General features: G+C 48.4%; 1 protein-coding gene and 1 long non-coding RNA gene across 3 annotated transcripts in view; one reads left to right on the top strand and one right to left on the bottom strand.

Moving 5' to 3' along the window:
• Nucleotides 1–3,261: 3,261 nt before the first annotated feature.
• LOC309346263 lies at nt 3,262–19,114 on the top strand. The gene is made up of 2 exons (XR_014158541.1): nt 3,262–3,958; nt 17,310–19,114. It is a non-coding gene; the product is annotated as an uncharacterized lncRNA (long non-coding RNA).
• A 2,421-nt stretch (nt 19,115–21,535) lies between these two features.
• NOVA2 (NOVA alternative splicing regulator 2) overlaps nt 21,536–24,305 on the bottom strand; it is a 73,509-nt gene continuing 70,739 nt past the window's right edge. For both annotated transcript variants that reach the window (XM_081869167.1, XM_081869168.1), the window contains one exon: nt 21,536–23,549. In XM_081869167.1, coding sequence (XP_081725293.1) covers nt 22,533–23,549 — 1,017 coding nt within the window. In that variant the 3' untranslated portion in view covers nt 21,536–22,532. The remainder of the gene's footprint in view (nt 23,550–24,305) is intronic.

Here is a 24,305-nt window from a genome sequence, read left to right as displayed (position 1 = left end):
TACCATGGACTAGATATTACAGTGGTACCTCAGGTTAAGTACTTAATTCGTTCCGGAGGTCCGTTCTGAACCTGAAACTCTTCTTAACCTGAAGCACCACTTTAGCTAATGGGGCCTCCTGCTGCTGCCGCGCCGCTGGAGCGCGATTTCTATTCTCATCCTGAAGCAAAGTTCTTAACCTGAGGCACTATTTTTGGGTTAGCGGAGTCTGTAACCTGAAGCGTATGTAACCTGAAGCGTCTATAACCCGAGGTACCACTGTACTAAGGAACTGTGGATTAGAGACTAGAATAAGGACACCTGATGAAGGGAGGGAGGGAAGTCAAGGCTCGGCAGAGCGGGAAGAAAGATAGATGTAAAAGGATGTGAATTATCGGTGTATTTTGTTTGTGTGTATGAAACGAAAACCTAATAAAAAGCATATTAAAAAAACACAAAACCAGGTACACTGTCCCATTGCAACACAGAGTACCAGTTGCTGGAAAGCACAAGAGAGGAGTGTTACCCTGCAGACATCTGTTTGGCCATGTGAAAACAGGACTAGATGGGCCTTTGGTCGGATCCAGCAGGACTCTGTTGATGTTCTTCTGCTACTGCCTCCTCCTGTTCTGGCTAGAGCGAGTTCCCCGCCTCACCCCCTCGCACGTACCGTCCTCTCCGGGGACACCTTAGTGAATAATTCAGGGGCTCCGGCTGGTTTCCGACACTACAGCATCTTCTCCCTCGATGGGGCTTGTCATGTCCTATTCTGTCTCCGAGCCTCTTCTGACGGAGGCCTGGTGCGACCTCGTTCCCCCGCCCTGCGAGAAAAGCGGGAGGGGGCGCCGCTTCGTCCGTGGCAAGACTTACCAGCCCCTGGACCTGCGTGGCACCGGCAACACGCTGGCAGGAGCACGTTGACGACACCGAGAACATCTGGAGTCCAAGTCACCGGCTTACAGCAGAGGGGACCGGACTGGTGGCAAAATGCAAAAAGGCCGGACCACAATTTCATCCTTGGATACAGTCCAAAAGTGGGTGGGAAGCTACAAATATTGACATTTAATCTATGAATCCATTAACTTGCCAAAGTAAAACAGCGTACTAAAATGTGACCCCCAGGTTTGTTTGTGTTTTAAGGCTATACAGTGGTACCTTTGGTTATGTACTTGATTCGTTCCGGAGGTCCGTTCTTAACCTGAAACTGTTCTTAACCTGAAACACCACTTTAGCTAATGGGGCCTCCTGCTGCCGCCGCGATGCCACTGCGCGATTTCTGTTCTCCTCCTGAAGCAAAGTTCTTAACCTGAGGTACTATTTCTGGGTTAGCGGAGTCTGTAAACTGAAACGTATGTAACCTGAAGCGTATGTAACCCAAGGTACCACTGTATATCAGGCTTCCCCAAACTCGGCCCTCCAGCTCTTTTGGGACTACAACTCCCATCTTCCCTAGCTAACAGGACCAGTGGTCAGGGATGATGGGAACTGTAGTCCCAAAACAGATGGAGGGCAGAGTTTGGGGATGCCTGCTATACAGTGGTACCTCGGGTTAAGAACTTAATTCGTTCTGGAGGTCTGTTCTTAACCTGAAACTGTTCTCAACCTGAAGCACCACTTTAGCTAATGGGGCCTCCCACTGCTGCTGCGCCGCCGCTGCGCGATTTCTGTTCTTATCCTGAAGCAAAGTTCTTAACCCGAGGCACTATTTCTGGGTTAGCAGAGTCTGTAAACTGAAACGTATGTAACCTGAAGCGTATGTAACCCAAGGTACCACTGTATATCCTTCTGCTGTCTGGGAGATATATCTTACAAAAAGTACGTTCACCCTTGGCTACCACTAGCCACATCGAGAACCAGTGTGACGTGGTGGTTTGGACAAGGGCTGGCTCTGAAATCCACCGGCTCTGTGGGTGACAGCGGGTCTGTGTCTCTCAGAATAACCTTCTCCACAGGGCTGTTGTGTGGATAAAGCTGGAGATTCAAGGGGAGGAAAATAACATCACCCTGAGCTCCTTGGTTTTTCTCCCATCGAGGTTACGATCTTTTTCGCTTATATTCCATATAATACATGCCACCTTCACCACATCAAGCAGTTGGTCCCTGACCTTGCCCGCCCCATCCTGGCCATGGTGATCCATTCAACGGTCACCTCCAGGCTTGATCACTGTAATATGCTCTACGCGGGGGTGGCCTTGAAGCTGTCCCATTAACTCCAGCGGGTGCAGAATGCTGCAGCGAGGCTCCTCACGGGGTCTCTGCTATGGGAGCATATTCACCCAGTTCTTTTCCAGCTGCACTGGCTCCTGATGGAGTACAAGGTCAGATTTAAGGTGCTGGTTAAAGCCCTTCATGGCCTAGGACCCTCGTACCTGCGGGACCGCCTCTCCCGGTATGCCCCATGGAGAGCCTCAAGGTCCATAAATAGCAACACCCTAGTGGTCCCGGGCCCTAAGGAAGTCAGATTAGCCTCAAGCAGAGCCAGGGCCTTTTCAACACTGGCTCCCGCCTGGTGGAACGCTCTGCCTCATGAGACCAGGGCCCTGCAGGATCTGATTTCTTTCTGCAGTGCCTGTAAGACAGAGTTGTTCTGCCTGGCCTTTGGCTTGGAGCCAATTTGATTCCCTCCCCCTCTTTCTTTTTTTCTTTTTCCTTTCCCCTCCTGTGATGAGGCTGCATTTTAATATTTTAATGTTTCAATATTTTAATGTTGTATTTTAATTTTGTTTTTAAGTTGTATTCATTCAACTTGTTTTTATTATTGCTTGTTAGCCGCCCTGAGCCCTGCCTTGGCTGGGGAGGCTGGGATATAAATAAAAAATATTATTATTATATTGTAAATGCAATTGATACAAAAGATAAAATATTAAGGCCAATGAAACCTCGATTGCTAGAGGCTGTGTACCTCTGATTTCTGGCGGTAGGCAACAAGGTTGTGAAGCCTGGGAGGGATGGGCAAGTGAAACCGGCGAGGTCCATACAAGGAGGACGTTTATGGTCTTCTGTCTGTGTGCAACATTACAAATCCTGTAGGTGTTGTCAACTAACACAAGTTGTCACAAGAACACAGCTGTTGCCAGACACATGTTGTGGCTTCAGGTGAGACAAGTGGGATGCAACGAATGGGGGTGCGATGGTGGGGTGCGGGCTGGGGGGTGATGGGTAGCACAGCTGACAGGCATCCTAACACAGGCATAGGCAAACTCCAGCCCTCCAGATGTTTGGGACTACAATTCCCATCATCCCTAGCTAACAGGACCAGTGGTCAGGGATAATAATAGAGTGGTACCTCGGGTTACAGACGCTTCAGGTTACAGACTCCGCTAACCCAGAAATAGTACCTCGGGTTAAGCACTTTGCTTCAGGATGAGAACAGAAATCGTGCTCCGGTGGCGCGTCAGCAGCGGGAGGCCCCATTAGCTAAAGTGGTGCTTCAGGTTAAGAACAGTTTCAGGTTAAGAACAGACCTCCGGAACGAATTAAGTTCTTAACCCGAAGTATCACTGTAGATAGATATAGGTACAGTGGTACCTTGGGTTACATATGCTTCAGGTTGCAGACTCCGCTAACCCAGAAATATTACCTTGGATTGAGAACTTTGCTTCAGGATAAGAACAGAAATCGCGCAGCAGCGGCACAGGGGCAGCGGGAGGCCCCATTAGCTAAAGTGGTGCTTCAGGTTAAGAACAGTTTCAGGTTAAGAACGGACCTCCGGAACGAATTACCGTATTTTTTGCTCTATAAGACTCACTTTTTCCCTCCTAAAAAGTAAAGGGAAATGTGTGTGCGTCTTACGGAGCGAATGCAGGCTGTGCAGCTATCCCAGAAGCCAGAACAGCAAGAGGGATTGCTGCTTTCACTGTGTAGCGATCCCTCTTGCTGTTCTGGCTTCTGAGATTCAGCATATTTTTTTTCTTGTTTTCCTCCTCCAAAAACTAGGTGCGTCTTGTGGTCTGGTGCATCTTATAGAGTGAAAAATACAGTAAGTACTTAACCAAGGTACCACTGTAATAATAAACCTTTATTGTGACTACACCACCTGTGTGCAGTGAAATTAAATGATGGGATTGTAGTCCCGAAACATCTGGAGGGCCGGAGTTTGCCTATGCCTGCCCTAACAGGTAGACCTACATATATGCAACCATATTATATTTTTTCCTCCCGATCCAGTACCTTTTAAGCTAGAATTAAAACAGTCAGCGTTCAATAATGGGGAGTTTGCTTGTAGAAAGATCCTTCTGCTAGCAGGGGGAAACAGAGGTAGCAGGAACAGTGGCGACACAATTATATCCTATACTATATATCCATCTACAGCCAATTTCATGAAAAACCATCATTTTGATAGGCATGCATTTTTTAAAAAGTCATTTAAATTGGGATATTAACAGCCGGGAAACAGACACACATTAAAGGTTGAAGAAAAAATCTGTTAATTTGGATTTGACATTCAAATTGACACCCCAAAATATTTTTTGAGATTTTGATTCTGTTTTGAGATTTTCAAGCATGACTATTAAGATTTAAAATTTGGGTTATTTTTAACTTATACACGCAGCAGTGGTTTATTGCGTCATTTACCAGTCTCTGGTGCTGAACCCTCATTTCTTTCTATCAGGCCAATCAATTGCACACACCCCTCAAATCCTAGCAGAATGGACTTCTAATGCGAATTAATGCAAAATAAAAGTTCTAAGTGGAGGTATTTAACCAGGGTCCAAATTAGGAACGAAATAGAATATGATGCAACCTGAATCTGAATATGATGCAACCTGGAATCTTTGTCCAGAATGAGATAAGGCTGAAATTAATTTCTGCGAGGTTTTGATCACTCGTCAAATTTCCCAATGTCACCATTCGGATGTGGATGTCAGCATTTGACATTTGGATGGGAGAATGAAAAGGTTGACATCAGACTCCAGCCAATGTTTGGACTTAATCTTAAGCATCGATTCAGTCCGATTGCAATTCAGCTGTCCAGTTTGGGCTGCTCCTTGTCAGATGCTGTCAAACATGGACTGCCGCAACATTAAATGTTGAAAGCTCTGGGTATCAGGAACCCAGGCTGAATGCAAAATAGCCAGCAAGGAATTGCGCAGCCAGAGAACATTCAGAGAATATTCACCGTTAAGACTCATAGAGGAGAAACGCCGCTCCCGTTTGAGAACTTAGTCCTGGTTTCCGTGAAGAAATACGTAATACGAAGCCCTAGTATACGTAATACTAGGACGTGGGTGGCGCTGTGGGTTAAACCACAGAGCCTAGGGCTTGTGATCAGAAGGTTAGCGATTCGAATCCCCGCGACGGAGTGAGCTCCCGTTGCTCAGTCCCTGCTCCTGCCAACCTAGCAGTTCAAAAGCACGTCAAAGTGCAAGTAGATAAATAGGTACCGCTCCAGCAGGAAGGTAAACAGTGTTTCTGTGAGCTGCTCTGGTTCGCCAGAAGCGGCTTAGTCATGCTGGCCACATGACCCGGAAGCTGCACGCCGGCTCCCTCGGCCAATAAAGCGAGATGAGTGCCGCAACCCCAGAGTCGGCCACGACTGGACGTAGTGGTCAGGGGTCCCTTTACCTTTACCTTTAAGCCCCGCAGGTGATTCTGTGTGGGTAATGACTTTGAGGGAAATTGGGTGTGTGTGATGCGGGTTACCAGGTACAATACTGATTTGGGGAAATCAATTAAATTAAGGCGACCTCGATGGGACTAGCTCTCTCCTGGGTGATTAGAGTGTGAATCAAGTTACGTGGTTAAATCAGAATACATTTTGCATATGCAACAGAACCATTAGCTATTTCTTGCTTTCTTTTAGGATATGTTCCTTCTGTTTCTACGGGTGACTCTGCAGACAAGTGTTTGGGTCTGAAAAAGCAGGGTCAAAATCTCTTCGATAACTATGATCCGCAGCAGTTCTAAAGAAACTGGCGTTTCTGTGTCCTTAGCCGATGAACCCAAGCATTGCCCCAGGTGCTGTCTTGGGAGAGAGTAGAAATGTCTGCCTTTATTTGTTTTGAAGGAGCACTTAGATGAGCAAGTCCTTCTTTTAAAAATATGTATATAGGGGAAATCAGGGGCATGTGTGTCCCCCCACACACATTGAAACAAATTGATTAACTGGTTAATATTGCAATCCTAAAGAATATCACCAGCTCTCTGCTAGATAGAGACTGCTTTATTCATTATATACTCAGTAGGTCAGAGTTCTATAGGAGACTTTGAAGTCCCCAAAATACCAGAAGGCCCTAAAATACCACTCCGCTCATGCCCACTTCCACTGTTCCTGTGCCTATGAAGCATGGGTCCGAGCAGTTTGCCCGGAAAAACCCACTCTATAGTGCCGAATCAGAGCAAAAGTCAGTCTGCTGAAAACCCAACTGACGTTTGCTCCAATCCGGCCGTAAAGATCCGGTTTTCCAGCGGGACAAGTGGAAGTTGGGATGAGCCCTAACTCAGAGCGGGGCTTTCTGCGCAGTGGCCCCGATTTTGCGAAACAGCATCCCTGTTGGCATACAGCAGCCACCTCCTTTTTGCGGGGAAATCGAAAACCTTTTCCGTCTTCGTTTCGACAAGCTTTTCCAGCGTGACGGAAAGGTCTCTTCTGCCTTTGGGTGTTTATTTTGTTATGTTTTTGGTTTTGTTTTTTTTAAAGGCCTATGTTTACTTGTTGTTTTGCTCTGCTCTTAAAACTATTTTTAGTTGCTTCCATGGTGTGTTTGGCAATCACCTTGAAAGCTACGTGAAAGGCAGTTCACAAACGAATAATATAATAAATATCCCATAAAGATCTGTTGAGTTTGGTGAACAGGGAAGGGGGATGGGGAGAGAGCATCAATCTTGTCCCAAGCGGTGAGAGGCTGCACACAAATGCATAGAATTGTCGAGTTGTAAGGGACCCCCAAGGGTCATTTAGTCCAACCCCCCTGCAATGCAGGAATTACACTATGTCTCTCAAGCGCATTTAAAGTACATCTCTCCCTACACATCACAGGAATTCTGGGCATTGTAGCTTGTTTGGGGTTGCTGAGACTAAACAATCGTGCCCAGAATTCTTTGAGGGAAAGGCGGTGCTGGGAATGTGTGTTCGTGGCCCAAGTCTCAAACTATGACCTTGGAAACTGTGGTTCAAATATGCCACTCAAGCCATGAAGCTCAAAGGGCAAGACTTGGGGCCAGTCACAGCCTCTGATCTACCTCACAGCTTTGTTGTGAGATGGAAAATGAGGCAGGGGGAGGAGGGTGGTGTACTGAGCTCCGTAGAGAAACAGCCAGATGCAAATGCTAAAAATAAAAGTTATTTACTCCAGTCCCCAGGAAGGCCACTTCTGATCTCCTTGCCTGCTCTTCATCCATGGTTTTGGTCTACTGCAATGCGCTCTACTTGGGGCTGCCTTTGAAGGTGACCCAGAAACTGCAACTAATCCAGAATGCGGCAGCTAGACTGGTGACTGGGGGCGGCCGCCGAGACCACATAACACCGGTCCTGAAAGACCTACATCAGCTCCCAGTATGTTTCCAAGCACAATTCAAAGTGTTGGTGCTGACCTTGAAAGCCCTAAACGGCCTCAAAGGCCCAGTATACCTGAAGGAGCGTCTCCACCCCCATCGTTCTGCCTGGACACTGAGGTCCAGCTCTGAGGGCCTTCTGGCAGTTCCCTCACTGTGGGAAGCCAAATTACAGGGAACCAGGCAGAGGGCCTTCTTGGTGGTGGCGTCCGCCCTGTGGAACGCCCTCCCACCAGATGTCAAGGAGATAAACAACTATCTGACTTTTAGAAGACATCTGAAGGCAGCCCTGTTTAGGAAAGTTTTTAATGGTTGACATTTTATTGTGCTTTTAATATTCTATTGGGAGCCGCCCAGAGTGGCTGGGGAAACCCAGCCAGATGGGTGGGGTATTATTATTATTATTATTATTATTATTATTATTGGCCATAGAACTGAATGGAAGCCATTGAGAATCAGCCGCTATCCATGCATGCGTCCCTGGTAAATGATGCAACATTGGGAACTGGTTTATATAGGGACCAGTGTACCCACTGCAACACAGGTGGCTTTTACAGGTTTTCTCTGTGTACCTTGTTGCTATTCGCTTCCTTGAGTTGATGAAAAGTGGTTCACCTAGACTACTGGCCCGGAAAGGGGCTACATATATTTCCAGGTGGGCGAGCGGTGCCTCTGGTGTTAAGATTTCGGAACGAAAAATGACAGTATGTGTTAATGACAGGAGTCCAGCAATGGCGGGTGGGTGGGAGGAAGTTGGGGGGACAAGTGAGAGATGAGCCCCTTGTTTGGGTGGATGTGCGTGCTCCCCTGCCCCCCACCCGACACTGCCTGTGGTTGTGGGAGGGGGAGAACACACACACACACCGGCAGACAGAACCACAGCATCAAGGAATTGTACTCGGGAGGGACTTGAAGCGCTCATCTAGTCCAGCCCCAGCAATGCAGGAACCGGACTGGTCGGAGGCTATAACTCTCCAACACAGTGTTTACTTCTCCATTTCCACCCTCCCATTTCCCTCTAGGATCGTTCCGTGCCAAGAAGCATTGAAGGAATGGGTTTCCAAAACCTAAAACCTGCCTGGGCAGTCAGTCTGAAACGGGCCCCCAAATCCTCATTTTTCCTTCTCCAAGGGAGCATTTCTAAAATGCTTTAACTTGAGCTCTTGAGCCAAAACCCAGCTGTATAAACAAGTGCTCAAAACTCTCTCCTTTATCAGTCTGTGACGGCAATGTATGGCCTTGACTGTTCCAGTGGAGCAGGGATGGCACGTCTGGGTCTTATCTTACATTCTGACCACACTCTGACACACAGACCTAGTCCGGGAACAGCGCCAGGAGAGTTGGTGACCTTCTTGCCCCAAGATAAGAGTGCCGGAACAGGAATACCCTTATATGGTCAAGAGTACAGGAAGAGGAACACCCTTTATGGTTAAGAGTACCGGAGCAGGAACATCTGTGATGTCAACCTGCGTGTATAAGCTGACGTGGTTGGATTCCTGGGGAAGGGGGGAGAGGGTGCCTGGAGGATATATATACTGCATGAAATTTCTCATTTCTTTGGACTTGCTGTGAGCTGACCACGCAAGTGCCTTCTGCTATCTGGAGAGCAGAATAAACTCTTTCTTTGAACCAACCTCGGTGTCATTTGACTTCCTTCTTCCTGTCCGGGAGCAACGCTCACCCAACCAATTGTTAAAGTCCAATAAGGCTACAGCATAGGGTCATGCCCCCAAGTGGGGCTGTGTGCATGAGACAGGGGCATTTCAGATAAAAAGTTTGTGTCTTGTTCTAGTTTCGTCTTTTGCGAGAAGACGCCGGGAGCCGAATTTACGCGCCGACAGGCCCATGTACATTTGCTTCTCTTAAGTGTACTCTGTGTGAGTCAAAACAAAATAAAAAAATTCCTTCCAGTAGCACCTTAAAGACCAACTAAGTTAGTTCTTGGTATGAGCTTTCGTGTGCATGCACACTTCTTCAGATACACTGAAACAGAAGTCACCAGACCCTTCTATATAGTGAGAAGGTGGGGAGGGGTATTACTCAGAAGGGTGGTGGGATTGGGTGATTGGCAGATAGCTGTGATGAGCCTGTTGACGACTCTTAACGACTGCAATAGGTCTTACAGGAAAAAGCAAGGGGTGAGAAGGTGAAAAATGGCTTTGTCATGTATAATGAGATAAGAATCCAATGTCTTTGTTCAGACCAGGTCTCTCCATGGTTTTAAGTTTGGTAATAAGTTGCAATTCAGCAGCTTCTCTTTCCAGTCTATTTCTGAAATTCCTTTGTAATAGAAAAGCTACTTTGAGATCTTGTATAGAATGTCATAGAATGACAAAGCCATTTTTCACCTTCTCACCCCTTGCTTTTTCCTGTAAGACCTATTGCAGTCGTTAAGAGTCGTCAACAGGCTCATCACAGCTATCTGCCAATCACCCAATCCCACCACCCTTCTGAGTAATACCCCTCCCCACCTTCTCACTATATAGAAGGGTCTGGTGACTTCTGTTTCAGTGTATCTGAAGAAGTGTGCATGCACACGAAAGCTCATACCTAGAACTAACTTAGTTGGTATTTAAGGTGCTACTGGAAGGAATTTTTTTATTTTGTTTTGACTATGGCAGACCAACACGGCTACCTATCTGTGTGAGTCAGCAATTGCATTTAAAAAAAGAGAATGTCTTGCAGCATAATTTTGAGTAGCCATGGCTGCTTAATGGCTCAAAAAAAATATCCGGTCTGCTCCCAGGTGCCTGGAAAGGGGTTTCCTGCCCTAACACACAGCAGTGGCTGTTGCTCTGTTCACCTATTTGCCCTGGTTTGCGCCCCCCCCCTCAGTTACAAGGGGCTGTGATAGTGCTGGTGGAAGCTAGATGCTAGCGCACAGGACACAATACTGACCCCTAGTGACAGAATACAGGCATTACAACACCCCAAAAAATATAAGGGAAGCACTTCCACTCTAAAATCCAGCCAGGATTTAAGTTTAGAAATCCGGTCTTGAATGCAGATAAGCAAATTCGTAGACTGATCATAAAACCTCAGAAATTTGGACTTGCTTAGCTGGATTCAGGATGCTGTGTCGCTCCCTTCTCTTTGAAATCCATGCCAGAGGGAACATACAGGATGAAGCGGAAAAGCTCACTACACACAAAGGGGTGCCCTTCCTTAACCTTGCCCTCTTCCTCCAGATCAAAACGTCTTAAGCCAGCTTTTGCCAAACTTTCCCCCACCCAAATTAAAATTGGAGGCACACTAAAGGGTTTACTTTTAGTGTGTAGATAGGAATGGCCCCATAACCTCAAAGGAGGCGGCCCACTGCACCTCTGCACGAGTCCCTGATATAAGCGTGCTTCCAGATTAGGAGGAGAATTCCAGAGCAGTCGCTCACGCAGAGTCCTCTGGTATATCTGCTTGCATCAGTGCATTAGGGGGTTACTGAATGATGCAAACCAGAGACGCAGCAAAATGACCTGCAGTCCAATAGATGTGTCCCCCAGATCAGCACCTCGCACTGAGATGCAGCGGACCACCTCCTTGAAGGATAGGAGTCGTCCTGCGTGCATCTCCCACCGAGAGCAATTTGCTCCTTCAGTCACATGCTGAGATGCAGTCGCACCACTCGCTTCAAGCAGAGGCTATGGGAGGGAGGCAAGACCACAGAACGGAGACTCATACAGAGAGACAGTAGGGGCAGCCTCCTTTGTGGGAGAGCGCTTTCGGCTCGCAGGCTCCACCTTTGACCTCACATTCTCACACCACGCAAGCCGTTCTCTCGCAGCCACGCAGTTTGGGAACGGCTGACCTGACCTCAGTCAAAGTGGGAAGGAAGTACCTGTAGCCTAGTCTCTAAAGCAGGGTTCCCCAACCCGGTGCCCTCCGCCATCGCCTCCCATCGGGCAGAGCCGTGGTCCAAACAACTTCCGTAGGGCACCAGGTTAGGGAAGGCCGCTCCAAAAGCCACCCTGTGCCCGATTAATGGGACAAGGAAGGGGTGTGGAGGGGGGATGATGAGGCCTAATCGATGTGGCTTCATTGCTGTGACACATGCCCCAACTCCATTAGTAAAAATGGGTTAAGAGATTGTTGTGAAATGTAAAGAAAAAACGACAAGGCAAGACGGAAGTGATCTCATGAATGGACATTTATCATGACAGAAATGAGTTAATAGTATTAGCACTAAAAAAAATGCTGACTCCACTGAGCACAAAATCAATACACAACTTTACACTAAACACACAAACCTACCAAGACATTCAAGAATTGTTTTTGATTTTTTTTTTCCTTTCTTTCTTTTTTTTGCTACGTAGCCATGGCAATGGAGCTGCGCTCTCTCTCTCTCTCTCTTTAATTCCTTTTTTTTTTTTTAACAATAAAAACATTTTGATTTTTTTCCAGCAGTATCCCCGCCCTTCTCGGTTTCTCCTCCCCCTTTGGCACCACCCCACGCAAATAAATAAGATCGCTCTTTAAAAGGAGAGGTTGGATGGAGAACGAAAAAACAAAATAAAAAAAAATCCAGAATGGCTGGAGACAAGTTGCATAAAAGGTAGCTGAGGTTGGTGAAGATGTCAAGCGAATGGAGGGGGCAGGAACACCATCACCCTGCCCCCCCCACCTTGCTCCACGGCTGTCCGGAGATTGACCCGTCCAGTCCTGCAATACTCTGACTCTCTCCCAACTCAACACCAGAGGAAGCGGCCTGAAAATCAGACCATCGGTCAATTGACTCGGCCCACTTTCAGGGTGGTGTCTCCCCCAGTTCTACCTGCTGGTGTTGCCAGGATCAAACCAGGGAACCTCTTTGCACAAAGCAGCTGTTCCACCGCCCTTCCTGAGTCCCAAAGGACAGGTCTAGATTTCTACAGAAGGTCTGGACATAGCCTTATCGCAACCCAGACCGTTGGGGGCCACAATATGCTCAACACTGCTTGCAATGGCTGTCGGGGGGATAGGCAGGGTTTCAGGCAAGATGCTTTCTGCATGCGAGAAAGACCACGGCCATTAACTAGGGATGCTGAGACCCTTCTGTCCGAACGGCATGTGAATTGTAGATCCAAAACTTGAGGCACCCTAGGCCTGCTGGCCAGGGGAAAGAGTTCTGATTTATTATGTACAGCAAGGGCCGCCCAGAAAATAGGAAATTGCCTTATTGGTCCATCCAGCGCAGTATTGTCTACACCAGTGGTTCTCAACCTTGGGTCCCCAGATGTTTTTTACCTACAAATCCCGTGATCCCTAGCTCACAGGACCAGTGGTCCAGAATGCGGCAGCTAGAATGGTGACTGGGAGCGGCCGCCGAGACCATATAACACCGGTCTTGAAAGACCCACACTGGCTCCCAGTATGTTTCCGAGCACAATTCAAAGTGTTGGTGTTGACCTTTAAAGCCCTCAACGGCCTTGATCCAGTATACCTGAAGGAGCGTCTCCACCCCCATCGTCCAGCCCTGACACTGAGGTCCAGCGCTGAGGGCCTTTTGGCAGTTTCCTCACTGCGAGAAGCGAGGTTACAGGGAACCAGGCAGAGGGCCTTCTCGGTAGTGGCACCCTCCCTGTGGAACGCCCTCCCACCAGATGTCAAAGAGAAAAATAACTACCAAACTTTTAGAAGACATCTGAAGGCAGCCCAGTTTAGGGAAGCTTTTAATGTTTAATAGACTATTGTATTTTAGTGTTTTGTTGGGAGCCGCCCAGAGTGGCTGGGGAAATCCAGCCAGATGGGCAGGGTATAAATAATAAATAAATTATTTTTATTATTATTATTATTATTAGTTGCAGGCCAAAAACATCTGGGAACCCAAGTTGGAGAAAGGCTGGTTTGCACCATGGGTAGGCAAACTATGGCCCGGGGGCCAGATCCGGCCCAATCGCCTTCTCAATCCGGCCCACGGACGGTCCGGCAATCAGTGTTTTTTTACATGAGTAGAATGTGTCCTTTTATTTAAAATGCACCTCTGGGTTATTTGTGGGGCATAGGAATTCGTTCATTATTTTTTCCAAAATATAGTCCGGCCTCCCCACAAGGTCTGAGGGACAGTGGACCGGTCCTCTGCTGAAAAAGTTTGCTGACCCCTGGTCTACACTGACTGGCAGCATCTCTGAAGGGTTTTGGATAGCCTACCCAGAGATACCGGGAAGGGTTGAGCTACGGCCGTTTTTCGGTGTTTACTCTGAGAAGGATTTCCAAGTGCAGCACCCCTGTAGCAATATTCGTCCTGGCTGTAACACCTAACCCCAGTAAAAGAATACCTGCTCCCCAATTTGTGGCTCCCTTTTCCTTTTCAATCCTCTGTCACTTTTATGCATAAACATGTCTCTGAATGTTTGAAAACACAAAATTAATGGTCTCCCTTTCCCCCCCTCTTCCCTCCCCACCCCCCGCCCCACCGCCAACATGTTTAAACAGAAACAAGAGTATTTACAATGAAGCGATGGTGAGGAAACGTTTTTGTTCACAGTTAAAAGGGAAAAAGTGACATCAAATCATCCCATTCAATAGTTTAAATCGTAAGAATTTGACAGTCTCTTGCACTTTTCCTTTCTTTCCTAATATTTATATATTTATATTATATACTTTTTAAAAAAATTATTTTATTTTTATTTTTTTATTTTTTTTCCTGTAACATGGAAGATGAGGAAAAAATCCAAAAAACACAGGTTTGATGAACACAGAAGGAGGGAGGTTAAAAAGTTCAAAATGATGGAAGGGTGAAGCTCAGAAGTTCAGAAGACGGGTTGAAACAAGGTGACTGTCCCCGGCAGCGAGAGAATTCGAGATGGAATATCCCCAAATTCGGATGAAGCAAAAGTTGACCTTTTTTTTTTAAAGAAAAAAAGAAACAAACTTTTGAAAGGTGAGAGGCTGTGTCCCCCGAAAAAACAACACGCTAGAAATGTTCTTGATGCTGAGAAGGATGAAGGTGGATTTGAAAAAAAAGCAGTCCGGAGGTAGCCAACCAATGTATAAATAGTCCCACGCTGCTTTAGATAAGTTTTTTTTTAATAATAATATATATATACTTATATATATATTTATATATAGAACTTTGTGGTGTGCGAACTCGTCAAAATGCTGGATGAAAAGGATGCTCCGGATAATGGGTGTGTCTTGACACAACGTAAAAAAGGCTGGGGGAGCGTAAGGGAGGGGGGGAATGAAGGCTTGGCACTCAAAACTGGGATGTACAGACAAGCAGAGGAGAGGAGTTTCGCCTGGAAAAAGTTCCCATTCGACCTTATCGAAAGCCTTTTCCCTCACATTCCTTTCCTTCCCCCCCTTTCTTTGCCCCCTTCTCATCCCGTCACCAAACCCCCTTCATGGAACGCAATTGCCTGGAAACTGAAGAAAAGAAAACAGCAACAGTGATATGGTAAATGCAAGGGGAACAGTTAAGTGGAGAGCAGATGATAACAAGACGATTCTTGCTCCCCCCCTCCACTGCTCCTGGGTTTCCAGCATAGGGGGTGTGCATATGTTAATGCTGAAATATGCACATGAATGTTGGCCCTTCGAGACTGAGTATTTTTCGTAAGAGAGGAAACTCTCCCCTCTTTTTTTATTATTATTTCTGCCCCAACTTCCAAAGCTGCCTCTTGCTCCTTTAATTCGGAAGCGTGGAGCACTGCCTGCACCTGTTAGACTTGAGACAGCTGCTGCGAGTGGTTCACAAGGCAATCCCAGAACGGGGCAGCAGGGACAGCGGAGTTTTTCTTTAGACTGGGGTGGGAGGGCAGCCATAAAGTCCAGCCATGCCACGCCTCCCCCCCCCATGGTTGACCTTTTCAGGAACGCTTCCATTTTTGAATCCATAAAAGTCTGGTTCATATTTGGCACATAGAAAGCTTGCAAACCTCAGCTGCCAACACGGCAGGCCTTCCCACAAGCACCAGTGTGGAGAGGATTAGGAGTTGAGGGACCGAAACACCCAGGAATCAGTGCTTTCGAAACTTAATAAAATTAGGAGGGAAGAAGGGGAATCAGGAAGTACTGCTAAATCCTGGTAATGGAATCTGGTGGAGAGAGAGGAGGCAGAAAACCCAACCATTCAGACATACGCATTTTGATCGTTGACATTGATCCCTCCACCTCTTTCCTGGCCATCAAAGTCATGGCTATGGCCAAAATAGGTACACCAGGAGAACAATATCTCAAGCAGGTCAGACTTAAGGGGATTTGGGACGGGAGGGGGAACAGAATCACACCCCGGCACGGAAAACAGCAAGAGAGACACCGGCTACAGCCAAGATGAACATCCAGCCACAACAGGGACCTCTAACTCACTCTGCAAGTTCGTCCCACCAAAATCCACAAGACCTAATTCTGGAGAAATAGGTTGAGCAGGAAGTAATTCCACTGGGAAACAATGGAAGGGACTTTGGCAGGACAAAGCTAGAACCCCACAAGTTTCAACTAATAGATTGTTCCCACTGGGTATCCAGAGAGAGAGAGAGAGAGATGTTTTCCAACCCGAAACAATGACCCGGTTTGCTGGAGGAAGGATCTCAACCATTCGCTAGAGCTCAGAAAATGCTGGGTGTGAATCTACAGTATAAGATGAGTTTTTAAAGGTCTCTCCCCCCCCCAACACCCTGCCCCCTCTCATTTTTTTTACACCCTTACTGCAAAACCACAATATCTACAAGGTGGTAGGGATTTCGGCTAAAGCAGAGTTAAGGAACCCTTCCCTGCTCTTAAATCAGTAAGGTGTTTCACCAGAGTTCACCAAATCAAACCAAACCAAACACTGTTTCACTGAGCAGACCCCCCCCCCAAATAAGGAGCCAGAAGACAAACTGGACTCCCCTCAAATGAAGTTGCAAAGTATTTAGGAATCCCACCTACTAGAGATTAGCATCAGAAGAACTATAGAGGTTCCCAACAGATGCAGAAAAGACCTCAAAGGTCTCTCTTTAAAAGAAACATTTATTTATTTGTTGCTCTGTTTTTAAAGCCACTATGGATCCCGATTTCAGATCCATCGACAAGTTCTACACTTTGCTTAAGAAAAAAAAGTTTTAAAATATCAAAACGCACCCCCACCCCTCCCAACAATTCTCCCTTAAAAAAAAAAAAAATTAAATAGCTGCATGTTCTGTATAAATAAAAGTTTGGCACTTCAAAAATGTGAGGGAAAGTGCATCTTTTAAAAACAGGATATGTCAGTATTATTCTTGATGGTTAATTGTTCCACCAAAAAGACATTCTGGTATGATACAGTAATCCATCCATCCCCCAGACTGGTACCCTCCAGATGTTTTCAACCACAACTAAAACATCTGGGGGGCACCAGGTTGAGGGCGGTTGCAGCTGCAGGGGCCAGAAATGGTTCCCTGTTGCTCCCCCACCCACCCCTTCCAGAATCTCAAATAAAAGAAGACAAAAACTAATTTTGTAGATTTGAAAGGGAAGAGTGAAGGGGGTGGGGAGGAGCAAAGAATTTACTGGGGAAGTTCTCCTGCACAAGCTCTTGTGGTATGGACAGGAGATGTGCACAGTGTCCCTGGCCTTGCACAGCTCAGCTCCTGTTCGGTTCAGGGGAACGTGCGCTGTGGGTGCTTCCTGCAGGAGGGTTTTGGCAGGAAGGGGACGCAGAAGAGAATCAGGTCCAGGAAACCTTTGCAGAAAGAGCTACTTGGCTGAAGGAAGGGTCTCAGCACCAAAAGGATTTGGGCATTCTCAGCATGGAGCTCTGTGTGCAAGTTCTGTTGGCCAAAGCGAGTCCCCAAGTTAAGGACACCGTGAGCCCATGGAAAAGCTCACCTTTGCAGAGAAGACCCCCAAAAATAAAATGGAAAGGGCTTCACAGACTTTTGGGCATGTGAGCCAGTTGCCAGGAGATACATGCTCTCTCTCATGCACAAGGGTGGTGTTTAGCTGGAAGCAGGAAAGAGAATTGTGAGCCGGCAGCCAGATTTGTTCGCCAGCCTTTTTTGCAATCAAAGCCACTGCCTGGTGCATATAGAAACCTCCAGGCCATCCTTATCTTGTGCTAGGAGTTCTCCGTGCTGGAATCCAAACGGTTCGGCTCAATGGATCTCCTAGCAAAGTGCAGGCCTTGATTCCTCGGACAGAGGCCCGAGGGCCAACAGAAAGGGGATTCATTCCAGTCGAAATGTCAGTGAGAATCATCATAATCTGCAGCAGGTAATTCTGCAATCCAGATTACCGTAGACCGGACTGCATTCCACAATTTCAGAGAGCAGAGACGGGACTGTATTCCGCGTCTCCCGAGGTGCAACAAAAATTCTGCAACTCGCTTGGCGATGTGGGCAACTCAGTCACAAGCCAAGATGGGCGTTTGCTGTCCTTGCTGGGAGATTCTCAAGTTATTTTAATCCTGTAGAAAGATGGGAACAATTCCCTAGGGCCCTAGGTGCCCAAGCACCCACAGAATTCCTGGGCACCCACAAATTTCAGTGCCAGGGCCATGCACACTGCGTGGCACCCGTGGCCCCGGGCAGCCACGATCGTGGGGCCATACTGGCACTCCTGGATGGGAATAACATGCTGGCCACAGCTCCTTAATCTCAGTTTCCGTTTAGGAAAAGGAAAGAAAAACGGGGGAGGGACTTTTTGATCCACACGGCTTCAAAAATACAATTGAAAGCTTCTGAGCAGCGGAGAAGTTTGAGGAAGCTTCCCAGGCTGAGGGTGGGGGGGTGCTTTAGTGCAAAACGTCCTGTCCCTCCCCATCGCTAGCAGAAGTCGGGGGCATTCTGCAAAAAAATGGGGAAGCATAAGTGAAAATATGCAAACTGGCCTTATGCATGAGCATAATTCACCCAGGTTGCAGAATCCACATTTTCTCTGTCGCGGAGTTGGGGTTTCCTTGGCACGGAATTTGGATAATGAAAGTGCTCATGAGATCCCATAATAGAAGGGAGGGGCGGGAGGGGAGGGGGAGAAACAGCAGGAAGGAGTAGAAATCACAGCCTCGGAATACACTGTCAAAATATCTGCAGCATTGGGACGATAGGGGTGCTGGGGCAGGGGGTTCCCTTTTTGTCTTACACATCCATAGTATTAAAAAAGACGCAGATTAAGAGTTTGGCACAAAAACATTTCCTCGTCTTCCTCCCCGCCCCCCGCCCCCCCATCCGACAAAAAGTCTCGATATGCAACACACTTGCAAAACAGCAGCAATATTTTGTTCATCGTTTAAGAAGAAAAATAACCACCCGGGTGGCCCGGAATCTCAGCCAGTGTCAATAGAAGCATTAGGTCACTGGCCATGTCTTTCACTGACCGGCAAAATCTTTCTCGGATAATACGCTGGCTGTGGCAGCTCTCCCTCGCTCCATAAAATCAGTGCAAGATGCTATATAGATATTGCTTCCTTATTTTTATTTTATTTTTTTAGTATTTAAGTTTCACATTTTGAGTTTTTTTGTGTGTTTTTTGCTCCCTAGTGGTTTTAGAGCCTGAAGACCCTCTTTCAATCTAAGAAGGAAAACAGAACTGAGACTTAATAAGCAACGAGTCCCCTGCCTCCCCAGATCAGGGCCCATCTCTCGGCCAGAGTTGGCCCCAGCGCCGGCCTCGCCTGACCCTTGCGCAAAATCACCTAGGTGCCTAGAGAAAAGGGGGGGGGGGAGTGCAGAAGTCTCCCAACGGCTCCGACTCCCAACTTCACCCCATGCTTTACCCTAGTGTTTCCCTTCTAGCAGGGGGGGGAATATTGCACAAGTCCACACCTCAAAGCTGCGGTCAGGAGGAGAGTTGCACGTCTAGGCTGAAAGAGATAATATTTGTGCTAACAAAAGCTATGAGCGCATTGAGAAGCCGCCAGAAGGTTAGACGGCACCATCATTGCTCTCGCTCGTCCCCACTCCCACCCCGATTCTTCGCAAATATGCCCCAGTTGGCTCCTGACCCAATTCGAAACATGTCTCAGCCGTTCCAAACGGGATTCTTCCCCTCAAATTTAGCAGCACGGAACTCTCCTGCCGCCAGCCTTACGACAAACAAGCCAACGTTTGCAGAGATGCTCAAGTTAGGTCACCCTCGGATAGTACCGTGCGACAGGCTAGCGTCAGCCACGACGGCTGCAAGATCGCTCGCGCCTTGCGCGGCTCGGAAAGGAAGTCGTGCGCCGTGCCACAGGTACGCCGCATCACGGTGAGGTCCGGGTGACGAGGTAGACATCCACTTCACATTTTGAGAACTGGACGCGGGAAGTCGTCCCGTTCTGGGACAGGGGAAACAGCCACGCCGCCAGAGCAACCGGCAGCAGGGACCCTACCCCTGTCACACATAACTTCCAAGCAACCTTTTAATCGAAAACAGAAAGAAAGAAAGAAAGAAAGAAAGAAAGAAAGAAAGACAAAGACTGATGCAACCCAGTGTTTGACATTGCACCGCATATGCTTCAGGTTTTGTTCAGCCTTCTGGCAAACCCTGGGCTCTTCCTAAGGTTCCCACAAGGGAGTATGACACAGACACACACGCGACACCAAAGCTGGGGGTGAGGGGTGTTCCTATTTAAAATGCTGGCACCTTCAAAAAGCAGATAGGGTCACACCCTCTCAGGGAGTTAAAGAGGTTGATGCGAGCCCTATATGTAAACATAGCAGGGAGATAACCCTGATTTATTTATTGCCCTTCTGAGGGCGGGTGAATGGGTGGGACAGTGTTGAACCTTCAGTGGCCGGCAAATATGGAGGGATAAGAGGCCAGAGCAACACAGAGAAAGCCCTGTGATTGGGCTACCAAACTGAAAGCCGGCACTCGGGTTGGGGGGGGGATGAGGGCCAAGAAAGGGGGAGTTGCGCTGCTGCTACAGCCAACCGTACCCCAACATTTATCGGGTTTCAAACCCGGCATCTGTCACCGTCCCAAGGGCGCCGGAAACAGGAAGTGGCAGGGAACTGGGTTCCCTACCGGGCCCAGTCACTGGGAATAAAGGCCCTTCTCACCGCTGGGAATACTGGTTATAGAAAGGCCAGCGGGAGGGGCAGTGGGTCGAAGGGAAGCCGCAATTGGGCAGGGGGTCCAGAGAGGCCTTCAGCAGCCCCCTTGTCGACATATAGTTTATTTCGGAAGAAGAAGAAGAGTTTGGATTTGATATCCCGCTTTATCACTACCCGAAGGAGTCTCAAAGCGGCTAACATTCTCCTTTCCCTTCCTCCCCCACCACAAACACTCTGTGAGGTGAGTGGGGCTGAGAGACTTCAGAGAAGTGTGACTGGCCCAAAGTCACCCAGCAGCTGCATGTGGAGGAGCGGGGAAGCAAACCCGGTTCACCAGATTACAAGTCTATCGCTCTTAACCACTACACCACACTGGCTCTCCTCCAGTTCTACTCCTTCAGGTGCTGCTCAAGAAAGCTAATACTGACAATGGCAGCTGTCTCCATGCATCTCAGGAGGCCCTCGGGCTTCCACTCTGTAGGCAAAGGGGAAAGAGGAATTGTGCTACCTCTGAAAGATGGACCAATCACACCTGGCTGGACAGCCACACCCAGGGCTGAGTCAAAATGGCCCTTCTCTTCCTAGTTCCGGCCCCTGGGTTTTTATCAAACAGGGTGGTAAACTTCTTGAGAAAGGTGGGGTGTGTTTTTTTGTGGCCGTTCGGAAAGAAAACGAGACTTTGGCTCCGCAAAACCGAGGGAAGCTCTGAGAAACCGAGTGAAGCTCCTTTCTGTTTGCTCTCCGAACGCAAGAAAACAGAGGCTTTGCCTATGTGGGGTATTGTAGCCTCGCAGGAAGTGCCACTCCCCGATGCTGAGAAATCGAGATTCCTGAGAGGCGCCACAACAGGAAGTAGCCAAGCACATCAAAGGAGGCCTCCGTCTCGTGACACCCAGGGAGAAAATAGCTTGAATCACCTGTCACGGGGATGGGAGTGTGACTTCCGCATCCGCAGAAACGAGGCCCTGCTACTTTGACCCCGTTCTACATTCGTGCCGCCCCTCTTACAACGCTGGCGCTCATCCATTCGCAGGAGGAGCAAGCTCACAAGCTCAGAGCTCCGTCAAGACTCGCGGCTCACCAAAAATTATCCTCAGTATAAACAGGGATAAAGACACCATTACCTACAACTTTCTGAACAAATTTACCTTGCCTTTTTGTTTTGTTTCTTCTGATTAGTAGGGCTGAGAAACAGGGGGAGGGGGGGAAGGACGTACACGCTTCCCCTCCCCTCCGAAATGAAACTATGCATAGAAGAATTGGAAAACAAACAAACGGACAAAAACAAGAAAGCGGAAATCAAAGGGGGAAAAGCCTATCAACTCAACCAAGCCGTTTGCCCAACGCAGAGCCCATTCTAGTCCAACACCTCACCCTCACCTTAGAATGAGCCACGCTACCTACAGGTAGGAAAAACCCACGTTTACCTTCACTACGAAATGCAGGTGTATTAGACAAAAAGCTGCATCAATTTCAGAGTTCAAGGTCATGGGGCAGATGTCACTTTGTGAACCGTTGTGCCATGATATGAACCCCATCTCTGCTTCCCTCGATATAGAGCTATATATTCTGAAAACCCCGCCTACGGAGCATCCACAGAGGTTGATGCTCTGTGTGGGCCCAGAAGAGGGATACAAGGTGCCCACTCCCCGTCAAGGAATTCGGAAGTTGATCTACACTCTGGGTAGTTGGGGGCCAAGAAACATTACGAGACAGATCTCCCCTCCCCGCAATCGTGATTCTTGGTTAAGAAACTCAGAAAGAAAGAGGGAAAGAAAGAGGAATTTCTTGTTTTCTTAAAAAATGTTTTTTTTTCTATTAAAATCCATATCAACTCAAAAAGAAAAGAAAATGTCGCCATATATATATACATATATATGTGTGTATATATGTATATATATCTGTATATTTACACACACACACAAACAGGTTGCACCATTGGCGAAATAAAGGTCCAGGAAAACGAATGCTGGGCTGCTTCCCAACCAGAGGGGTGTGTGTGTGTGTGTGTGTGTGTGTGTGTGTGTGTGTGTGTGTAAGAGAGAGAGATGGACACTGGACTGGGGCTGGTGTTGGGTAGGTTACAATTTTAATGATTAAAGAATTGACTTGAATTCTACTCCTTCCCCCAGACTTCCCTCCGGCCTTCTCTTATCCCACTTTCTGCGGGTTGGTGGCTCGGACTCCTTGCTCATACGTTACTCGCTGGCTGATAAGATACTGCGCCGCTTGCGTAGCGGCTGGAGTGCCTGTGATGGTGACTTTACGGTTCCTAGTACCCGGGATAAACTCCCCCTTTTTGGAAATCTGGATGCGGGCGCCCGTCAGCTCCTGATACTCCACCAACGTCTTGCCGCCTTTCCCCAAAATGGCACCCACTAGGTTCTCCGGAACGGCAATCTCCACCATATCTTTGGCGCTTTCCACCAGCTTCTCCGTGGCCAAGAAGGAGCTGGCCACCAGTGGAGAGGCTGTCCCCAAGTAGCCGTTGGCTGCCCCGGTGGCAGCGGCTAGGGAACCCAACGTGAAGGCCCCCACGGCGCCGGCTGGGGTGGTGGTACTGGTGGAGGCTTCGTTGGCGTAGGAAGCCAAGAGGTTGGCGGCGGCGGCAGCGGCTGGATTTGCGCCGGCGGCCACGGCAGCCAGCACTCCAGAAGCGGCAGCTGAGTTGAGGCCGAGCCCCAGAGAGCTGGTGTTGTATCCATAGCTTGCCAAGGTGTTGAGAGCCGTGCTGATGGCCAAAAGGTCACTGCCAGAGAAGCCCGGCAGGGCGGCCGGGAACGCTCCCACCCCGGCGAGGCTGGTGTGGCCCAGCAGGCCCGAAGCGGTGGCTGCGGCCGCGGCGGCGGGCAGCACGTCCGTGGAGTTGGCGTAAGGGGATCCGGTGGGGTTGGAGTTGGCCACGGGGCCAGCAATGTTGGCATAGCTGATGTTGAGGCAGCTGCTGCTCTGCGGGTCCTCCTGGATCTTCTGCACGATGATGTCCACCGCCTTGTGGATCTGCTCGGGCTCGCCGCTGATGGTCACCACGCGTTCCTGGAGGTTGATGCCCTCAGGCTTCTGGCTCAGCTGCACCCAGGCTCCAGATTGCTCCATGATGGCCTTGACCGTGGCCCCGCCTTTGCCAATGATCAGCCCGGCTGTGCTGTTGGGAACAATCACCTTGGCCTGTGTTGGGGGGAAACGAGAGAAGAAGAGGAGGAGTTTGAGGTTTCACTTATACGTACAGGTATATATATTACAGGGACGTGGGTGGCGCTGTGGGTTAAACCACAGAGCCTAGGACTTGCCGATCAGAAGTTCGGCGGTTCAAATCCCCACAACGGGGTGATCTCCCGTTGCCCGGTCCCTGCTCCTGCCCACCTAGCAGTTCGAAAGCACACCAGTGCAAGTAGATACATAGGTACCGCTCCGGCGGAAAGGTAAACGGTGATTCCGTGTGGTGATGTGGTTCGCCAGAAGCGGCTTAGTCATGCTGGCCACATGACCCGGAAGCTGTATGCCGGCTCCCTCAGCCAATAAAGCGAGATGAGCGCCGCAACCCCAGAGTCGGTCACGACTGGACATAATGCTCAGGGGTCCCTTTACCTTTACCTATATATATTATGGTTTCCAGATGTCCCCGTTTCCCGGGGACAGTCCCCGGATTTACAAATCTATCATCCGTCCCTGGAATGTCCCCGGATTTATATTTTAAGTGTTGCTGATTTATTAGTAGGGAATGAATGTTGTGTGATGGGTTCAACGGCACAAGACACATCATATGGGGACTTCCGGCAAGGCAACATGGCAGGCGCCATGGCAGCGGGCAGCTCCTGAAGCACTGTACCTTTAAACTCAACCTCATTGTTATTAGCATCACCTGGAGTCAGCTTTATATGTTTCTCAAAAAATATTGTTAGTAGCAGTGACTACATTATTACA

This window comes from Podarcis erhardii (genome assembly GCF_964252035.2).
Source record: "Podarcis erhardii genome assembly, chromosome: 7".
Lineage (NCBI taxonomy): Eukaryota > Metazoa > Chordata > Lepidosauria > Squamata > Lacertidae > Podarcis > Podarcis erhardii.
This window is presented reverse-complemented; position numbering and strand designations above follow the sequence as displayed.